The sequence below is a fragment of the Rhinolophus sinicus genome, chromosome 12 (assembly GCF_057876585.1).
Source record: "Rhinolophus sinicus isolate RSI-liver-muscle chromosome 12, RSI-T2T, whole genome shotgun sequence".
Lineage (NCBI taxonomy): Eukaryota > Metazoa > Chordata > Mammalia > Chiroptera > Rhinolophidae > Rhinolophus > Rhinolophus sinicus.
The window spans coordinates 32075574-32085562 of NC_142512.1; the positions used below are offsets into that span (position 1 = coordinate 32075574).

Sequence of the window (9989 nt, forward strand, 5' to 3'; positions counted from 1 at the left end):
AGGCACTGTGTAAAATCAGAAATAAAGGCATATCTAGAATAGTTAAAATACAAAAATATTTTGATGTTTTAAAGGATAAACTCGCGTTGCCTAGGAATGCAATGGCATGTTGCCGAGAAATGCCTTTACAGAGAGCACGTACTTGTATTTATCCGGCATTATTAAGTGATAGTTTAGGTCCGCAGACAAAGTGGACTATAGTGTACAGATGTGTGAGAACCCATGGAATAGCTGTCTAACTGGGTTTCGATAACACATAGCACATAGCCTACATAGGGCATTCTATGTAAATATTTGATTTATATTTCAGGTAATAGAAAAATGGAAAGGTGAGAGGGAGCGGGAGAGAATGAGCTAATCAAAATTTCATCGCCTCTCTCAGCTTCAATTTCCTCATTCCTGAAATGGGGTTGATGATTCCTCTTTTCTTTAGTGCTAACATTGGGCATGCAGCACAATTTCAGTATTTATCACCTTATCAAGCCCCAAAGCGCCCGGCACCCCCCAACGTATAGTAAGAGTCCAATACATACTTGTAAATGAATGAAGGAATGTCCATGTCCTGACGAGCTCAAGGGACTGCTCTGAAATGTGGCTTGTTATTATTACCTACGTCACCTTCTCTGGCCGACCAGAAATTACTGTCCCTGTTCGCCATTTGCCAAGTTTTTCTTTATGTAGCAGCCTCTGCTTTGGCCACTAGATGGCAGAAGAGGAAAAGTTCCTTAAAGATAGGGAAGGAAGGAAAGAGGCTCCAGAAAGGTTGGCTGCAATATGAATAAAGCGGCCATCCGTGGGGTTAATTAAGCAAAACAAATAGCCAGCATTTCATGGAACACACTGGAGGGAAGTAACGCCTCCACAAGGCTGGACTTGAAATGACCTTTAAGCACTGGTAGCTACAAAGACATAAAACTCTCTGCAGATCGTAATAAGATACTGAACCAAAGACAAGAGCCTTGAACAAAATATTCTGGGTCACCACGGAGACAATCAGCAGAACTGAGACAATGCAAGAAGAGAGGAGGCCGGACGGGATCAACCACCACGATTAAGGTTACCAGTGCTGCACAGAGGAACCTGGAGCGAATGTGAAAACTCCACTTGATAGAACAGAGTTGCTGCAGATGGTTCAGTTTCATTTCATGTGGACTAAAATGTATGTAGTCCTCATTTCAGCGTCAATTCTAGCAAATCCTTGTATCCCTTATTTAAAGTCATCAAAGAACTGTTCTAAGTAGTGTTACATGGAAGAACCTGTCCTGTTCAGACATCAGTTTACTATAGAAGTTAAGATCTGGAGTTCGGAGTGGGCAAAAGAACGTAAGTAACTGGTACATGCTGTGGCTGCTTTTTAAGGCCTCACTGTGACCTAGGAAGACCACGCACAGATGCACCAGACAAGTCCACTTGCTGAGATTCTGTGCTCACCAAGAAGCATTCTGATTACAAATGGACTTTGTAGCTCTGCCTGCAGGGAGAAAAAGCTATGGTCTCTCCAGCACAAGCCCTCCTGATCTGTGACAGTTGTAATTTTCACTGTAACTTAATAAATTGGTATCCTGTTCTAAACATCAGTCTCCTATGAGCTTGGTAGAAGTGAATTGCCACCAGAAAAAGGATTCCTCTGGACGAAATGAGCTATTGAGCCTATTGGACTCAGAATGGGGACAGTCTTGAATTCTGCATGGACTGCTTCCTACGACATCTCTTGGTGATCAACCCAGGCTCTTGGTGGCCCGTTTTCTACACATCCTTCTTACCCACTTCTATGTCCATGATTCTCCATCCTGGTGACATATCCATGAAAATTTTTACTAATGCAGCTTCTCAGATTCCAGCCCTAAAGATTCTAATTCAGTAGCTCTGAGGTTGATCCTGGAACCTGTATTCCTCAGGAGCCCAATTGATTCCAACGAGCTTGGCCCTGAACCTGCGGTATTTGGGAACCATTCATCTTCTTGAGTATAAATCCACAGGCTAGCCCAGGACCACAGAATCATGGAATATCTTCTTTGTAAAAGGCCTTCAGATCAATAATCACTTCTTTCTACAGCATCCTGGAACCTTCAGGCTCCCATGGAAACTGGGCATAAAAGAGCCAGACCAGAAGCTGCTAGGCCCTGAAAGCTTAATGAGGATAAGAAACTGGCAGACCTTTGAGAGCTTTGGCTGTTATCTAGGAGTACAAAAGAGTCCCATTAGCTCTTGGAGAAAGGACTCTGTCCAGCCAAAAATGCATATATGAGACCAATGCCAGATACATAATGTGGGAGGCCAGTGCCAAACAAAAGCTTCTAAAAAATTTCAAGATGGTGGCAACAGAGCATTAAACCAAGTGTGTGGCCCTTCAGAGCACAGAACCTGTGCAACTGCCTCGAGGTGGGTCCCAGACAGGTCTGTCGGCCCAGGGCTACACCTGAGGCAGAATGATGATTTATAAATCAGGGAGCACCTGTATTCTTATTCAATCTCCCTTTCCATCAGTTTGTTTTCCTGCCTCCACCCTGCCAACACGGCAATCTCTTTAAAATGCAAATCTAATCTTGTCACTCCCTTGCATAAAATGATTCAATGGCACCCATTGCTCTAGGATCCAGAGTCAAGTCCACAAGTCCCTTTGCCATCTGACCCCTGCCTACCTCTCTCCCCTTAGGTGCCCCAGTTTTTCTCTGTAGTCCAGTCACACTGTCCTTGTTTCAATTCCTCCAATTTCCCAGACTTCTTTCTGTTCAGATCTCTCACAAATGCTGTCCTCTCTGTCTAGAAGCATCTTCCCTACCTGTTGTAAACCAGCTAACTTCTGCTTATCCTTCAGGTCAGAGATGAAATGCCTCTTTCTCATGGAAGCTTTCTCTGACCCACCTTGGGACACATTCTCCTATCACCCTCCCCTTGTCCTTCATAAACCTGTGCCCACTGTTCTTTAGTGGTGACTGTGCAATTACTTGTTTAATATCTGTCTCCCCTGCTAGAACAAATGCTTCTCTTATTTATTGCTTAGCACAGTGCCTGTAACATAGGAGGTGCGCAAATCGTACTTTTGAATCAATGCATTTAAAAAGCCAACAAATGAAGAAAGCGTGAAAACACTTAGGAAGAACGGCACTTAGGTGCATTCCTTTTATTAAAGAAACTCATCCATTCTCAAGGTCCACTGACCTGATTGCCTGACTCACTCCAAGTATAGATACTTAGCATTTAAACCTCCCTTACGTAAAAGGTGAACATACGTCACCGTTTTTCCAGGACAATCCAATGTTTTAATGGGGTGCTTCTTAACAGCAGTTACCTGTGTTCACCAAACTGCCGGTTTGGAGGAAGACTCATATGGACACTGTTTTGGTAACACTTGAACCATCTTTCTCTTTCTTTCTCTGCGTAGCTGAATTGATGAGCGACAGCTTCCATGTTTATGTGGCAGTAGGATTAACAGCAAGAGCTTAAGTCATTAAACTGAGCAGCTTTAATCTGTGAGGTCTCTTAGAGCTGTGGGGATTACTGTGTTTTTACTCCAGAGCCAACGTAACTCTTCCGACCAGCTAGGGTCTGCGACCTTCAATTCCCATACTGGCCCCGTCGCCTTCCTCTGGACCCACTTCCCATGCGTGAGACATGCCATGGAGTTTTACTTGGAGATCGATCCCGTCACCTTGAACCTGATCATCCTAGTTGCAAGCTACGTCATCTTGCTGCTGCTTTTCCTCATCTCCTGCGTGCTGTATGACTGCCGAGGCAAGGACCCCAGTAAGGAGTGTGCTCCTGAGGCCACGCTCGATGCCCAGCCCTCCATCCGCTTGGTGGTGATGCAGCAAAGCGGCCCGGGGGCCCCCTGGGCCAGGGGGCCTGGCCTTCATTTTGGGAATCCTGCTCCACTAGGGAAGAAAAGCACAGTGGTCTGAGGCTGCCTGAGGGTTACTGGGGAGAGAGAGCACAGGACATTCTGAACGAACCATTCTCCAGTTGGCTACAATCCTCCACACACAGGTCCTGTTGGCTATGTAAGCAGGAGCTCTGTCTTACTTGTGGCTGTCTCATCACCCTCTGTGGATAAAGCAACTGTTTAAGGTAAGAAACCCAAACTGGTATTTGGTCAAGTTCTCCAGATGCTATTGTATACTGATGTTGGTTACTGGTACATTCCCAGTGACACTGTGCTTGCAACTTCTAGGAGAGGTTGACATTTGAGTTGGGGTTTCAAGCAGAGGCAATAGTGTGTGTGTGTGTGTGTGTGTGTGTGTGTGTGTGTGTGTGTGATGAGGAATGAGACTAGCTCGAATCTATCCTATACTTAGCAAATCCTTTCTTTTCAAGTCAATCGTTGAACCTTTCCAGACTTTAGATTATTATTATTTCTATACATCCCAGCTTCTCACCTTATGTTCCCCACTGTGACTCAGTATGGGAAAAACACAGTAATTGTAGAGCATCATGGCTAACGGACAATGCTTGGAGCCTTGGTTCGAACCCTGCCTCCTCCGCTTTCCAGTTGTGTGACCAGACTGGAATACTAACTATGTGACCAGAGCCACCTCTTTGTAGCTCAGGGCTTGTGGTAGGAGCTGCAGGCTGTTTGGGGTATTCAAACGAGTTAATTCACTGAAAGCACTTGAGACAGTGCTTGGTACATAGGGTTAGCTGTTATGATGCTTACATTATCCCTTTTCATACTTCTCATCAAGAAATTTAATCTCCAGTCCTCAAATCTGACCTGGTCCAATCCAGAGCTACTGAAGACTCATCGCACACCATTTTGGTCCCATAGCTTGGTGTTTCAGTTCTCCCAGTACTGCTTGCTCCCTTGCTTTGTTGCTATTAACTATTAAATTTGTTTCCCTGCTCATTCATCTATTTCCACGACTTTGAATTATTATCTCCATTGTGTATGTGTTTCTATGAATCCTCTCTTCCCCGAGCTCAGAGCACTTTATATGTTCACTTGGTGATTTACTGAACCCTTCTTCCCATGAGGCCCTGTGTAGAAATACAAAGAAATGAGTGTGTCCTGACCCTGCCCTCCATCTTTGCTGCCTAACAGGAAGGAAGGAGTCAGATATGACTTAGATGATGAAAGACACGAAAGCATTGCAGACTCTCTGCTGGAAGTCCATAGAGAGTACGAGTGTCCACAGACACAGGAGTGCCCAGCATGCAGAAGGGACTCAAGAAACTTTGGGATAAGAGTGAATAACCAACTGCATCTTAGACTCAGGCATCAAAGATAAGCTAATTTGTCTTGACCGATAAGTGGCTATTTTCCAGAAGGACAAAAGTGTGTTGGGGGCTTGGCAGGTAGGACAGATGTTATTTTAGACTGAAGGAACAACATAAACAAAGCTTAAAAGCAGAAATTGTAGAGTTCACTGATTTTGAAAGTCTGATGACTTCTTAAACTGTGAAGAAAAAATGAGAAATTAAATTTCAATTTATCATATAGAAAATTGAATATGTGTACCCATGGCCAATGGACATATGAAAAGATGCGAAACCTCACTAATCGTCAGAGAAATGCAAATTATATCACAATGCGATATCACGTCACACCTGTCAGAATGGCTACCATCAATAAATCAACAAACAAAAAGTGCTGGCGAGGCTGTGGAGAAAAGAGAACCCCTGTGCACTGTTGGTGGGATTGCAGATTGGTGCAGCCACTATGGAAAACACTATGGAGGTTCCTCAAAAAATTAAAAATTGAACTACCTTATGATCCAACAATTCCACTTTTGGATATTTATACAAAGACATCCAAAACACTAATCCAAAAATATATGTACATCCTCACGTTCATTACAGCATTATTCACAATAACCAAGATGTGGAAGCAACCCAAGTGCCCAACAATAGACAACTGGATAAATAAGTGGTACATACATACAATGGAATATACACTAGGCCATAAAAAAGAATGAAATCTCACCAATTGCGACAATGTAGGTGGATCTAGAGGGTATTATGCTAAGTGAAATAAGCCAGACAGAGAAAGACAAATACCTTATGATTTCACTTATGTGTGGAATCTAAAGTCCAAAATAAATGAACAAACAAAATAGAAACAAACTCATAGATACACAGCATAAACTGATGGTTGCCAAAGGGGAGAGGGGTTGGGATCTGGGTGAAAAAGGTGAAAAGATTAAGCAATACAAATTGGCAGTTACAAAACAGTCACAGGAATGTGAAGTACAGCATAGGGAATATAGTCAATAATGTTGCAACAGCTAAGTATAGTGACACGTGGGTACTAGACTAACTGGGGGGATCACTGCATAAATTATATAAATGTCTAACCACTATGCAGTACACCTGAAGCTAATATAAAACAATATTGAATGTCAACTGTAACTGAAATAAATAAATAAGTAAATAAATTCAAGTTCTTTCAGATATGTCATAGATATACTAAAAGCCACTTAGTGAGTGCCAGGCACGTCATTCAATCTGCCTGAAAATTTGTAGGGGGCGGAACAGTATTCTTAGTTTAGAGACAAGGGAATTTCAGGTTGTCTTACATAAACCTTTAGGGTGACAGACTCTGATTAGCAGGACCCAGAGATTATGACTTGGCCCCAAATTTGCTGTATGATTTCATAGCTGCCCAGAATCTATGTAGTTCAGAGTAATTCAGCACGCCAGATTCACAAAGGACACAAGTTTGCAATGTGTCTCTCACTGCCTTTACTCTTGAGGAGCACCAAATAACACAATCCTTTTGATGAGGGCAAAAGTCCCTGAGAACTATGGAGCAGACAGAGTCTAGTATTTCTCAAGAGTATCAAGGATGGCCTTTTTCTCATTACTTCATCTTTCCTGAGAACAGCAGTGGTTGAAATTTAGAAAGTGAAAGAGCATTTATTATTTCCCTCTATTGTAACAGGTCATTTGGACTTTGACCTTCTTGGGCTGTTGTGTTCCAGATAAGGTCTTTGTGACATCAGGATTAAGAAAGATCTTAGCTATTTCGCATTCTTTCAAGAGTCTGGGAAGTTGTCTGCACATGCTTATTTTTTGTTCAAGGCTTCTCTGTTCTCAACTGTTGTCTAATTAAGCACCAGCCATATGTGGAAATCTGCTACTTCTCCGTTTGGCACGTCTACAGCCTGGTGTCCTCAACTGCAATCTATCCACATTTTCAGGCCTGAAAAGCTCAGAAGATACCAGAAAGATGAGGACTTGGTTTGGAAAGCTGAAGGGGACCGAGGGAAAAGCAAGTGTGCAGCCCCAAGGGAGGGCTTAAAATTGCCCAAGAGTAGCCTAGTGAAAGAAACGTGGCAGTGGAATTTTGAGTCTGAACTGTTTCTCAGAATTGATTAAAGATGTTCTTATTGTGGAAATTTATCAGTGCAAAGTTGCTTGACATGAGGGTATGGAGAAAAGCTATTAGTATGGTAGAATTTTGGCAAAGAATTTACATGTAACAGTTATTGTACATAGGAGGAAAACCAGAAGATCCAGACAAGGAAACAGCTGGTTTCTTGAATGGCAACAAGACTGTATTTGACAACTCTCATCATCAAGAAAGTCTCCCTGTATTAAACCGAAATCTCTTCCGCTCTTATGCTTTACACTCATTTTCTTTCACTTGCCCCTTTTGGGTTTTATAAAGAAGTAGTGTTTATATAGTGATTTGTATAAACATGTCTCCTGAAAAAAATCCCATCAGATTTGATCACGAGATATAACTAATTTGGTACTAATAGTTGGATGTATATGGGTCACCATACCCACGGATGGCATACTGGTGAATCACCATCAACTGTGAGGTGTGCTGGAAAGCATTTGTTACTAAAAATAAATTACCTAAGTTCATGCATGATTTACCTATTTTTATATAGGGCATGAATCAATCATGATGACATTATCACGTCTGTGTACCTCACTGTGATTGAAGCAACTGTGTATACCTATTGACCATTATCTATTTAACATATTTGTAAAGCACCTACTTTGTGTGGGCCTCGTGCCTGGCCTAGGGCAGAGGGCGGGGGAAGGGATATATTGTGCACACGACAGATGCGAGTTCAGTCCTCACGAAGCTTGCCAAGTAGCAGTAAAAACTAATATGCACTTTGAATAACATTGTCTGAATCTTCACTACAACCCTAAGAGGTACTCTCATTTTCCCAATTTTACACATTTTTGGCAGATAAGACTTTAAATCCCATTCTTTAAACCAGTGGCCTCCGAACACCTGTGAGCATGCATTCCTTTCAATGAAGAAAATGTCAGTACTCACCTGTGTGTGTATGTATATATATTTAAATAAGTACACATATATTTAAATAAGTCTAATGTATGTGTATTTAAATAACACATATATTTAAATAAGTGTAGATTTGTAGATAGTGATGCATTATATATAAACATTTGCATATAGTTATAAATTTTTTGTATATTATATGTATCTCCTTGTATTCCTCACTTTGGAGACCACTGCTCTGCAGCAATCTACCATATTGCCTCCTGATTTTGTCTTTGTGTAACAGGAATAATCTACCTCCACTTTCCTCTCACCTAACCCCAGGTTTTGCTCTGGATGAGTGGGGATGGGAATCCCATCTAAGAACTTGATCTAGGAAATATTTTTTTTATAAAATAAAAAGCAATAATTTTCAAGTTCGGACTAGATCTTTGTACTGCTAAAGACGCTTTGGGAGAATTTCTTGGTCGGTTTTCTTAGATTCTAAAGTCAGTTCTTCTGTTAGTTTGTAAATCCTACAAATTTCTTTTGAGTTCTTTCCTGGCTGGATCTTAAGTACCTCCACAAATGAGTGAGTGTCTTATATATCTGTTTCAACTCCTCACAGCAGCCAGTAAAGAACTGAACACATTAGGAAATCTCCATCCTTTAGTGATGACTTGGTTGGAAAAAGGAGGATTTTTTACTTCAGTTGTGGAATAGGAATTACTCCCCTGTGGACACAAACTGTCCCAGGCATCGTAGGGAAAAAGCTGGGCTGCTTTGATGTCCCTAAGCATGGAAGACTAGGAAAATACAGCAGATTCATTGTAATGAATGAAGTACCAAGATGATGCCTGGGCTGCCACTCAGCTGTCTCCATAGCCACAGCGAAGGAGGAGGCTGAGAAACTGGATCAATAGAAATGATTCCTCCCACCTCTCTACCCATTCTGGCCCCAAATCACCCTAACTGCCTCTTTGCCCTTTCCTCTATGGAGATGCCTCTACTGAACCACCAGGAAAACGGCTGCAAGTTCCTCCTTGCTATGGTACTGCCAAACCTCTGTTCCCTTAGACTCTGTGCTTGGTTCTCATCTACATTCCTTGTGCTACATATGCCTTGGCACAGCAGTCTGGAGGCTACTGCCCCAGGTTCTAATTCTAACCCAGTCACTAACTTCCTGGGCAGCATTAAGCCTCTCTTGTTCCTTTACAAAAAGAAAACCCTGAAGTTAATTAACAACCTTCCAAGGTCCTTCTGGCTCTGGCAGTTTTGACCCTGCACCCTTTCTTCTTCCTGACATTTCCTCACTCTCCCCACCCCCACACACACCCCCACACACCCCCGCCCACCCTCCACGCCCCGGTCCTGGCCTTTTAGAATGAAGCAACTAGGGATAGGAGGATTTGTTCTGAGAAACTGCCTATGGTTGTGGCCTTTTTGTTGATCAGGGTGCTGCAAAGGGAAGCGTAACAGAGGGCTGAGTCCTTTTCTTTCACAGGATGTGTGCGCATACCCCATTTTCTAATATGTTTTCCATCTGACATTTCAAGTTAACTATCCCCACATTGGTGCTTCTTCAAGTCAAGGTCTGTTTTTCACTCTTTAGAAGGGGCACAAACCGTGACAAATGGTCTCAGCTTAGGCGTATGGTGATGCATTGATTTCTTAATTGCTGGGATGTATTAACAAACTTACTGTCCCCAAATGTAAAAATAATGAACTTACCACTTTGCCTGGAATATTGACAATGTGAAAAAGATTAGATTTATTGGAGCATTGGAAACCATCCTTAATTTTCAGTAGA

General features: G+C 42.3%; 1 protein-coding gene across 1 annotated transcript; it reads left to right on the forward strand.

Annotated features, from left to right (window-relative positions):
• Window positions 1-786: 786 nt before the first annotated feature.
• Window positions 787-4199, forward strand: SMIM36 (small integral membrane protein 36). The gene has a single exon (XM_088788993.1). The coding sequence runs from the start codon at window positions 3621-3623 to the stop codon at window positions 3900-3902; it is 282 nt and encodes a 93-aa protein (XP_088645119.1). The 5' UTR covers window positions 787-3620; the 3' UTR covers window positions 3903-4199.
• The last annotated feature ends 5790 nt before the right edge of the window (window positions 4200-9989 follow it).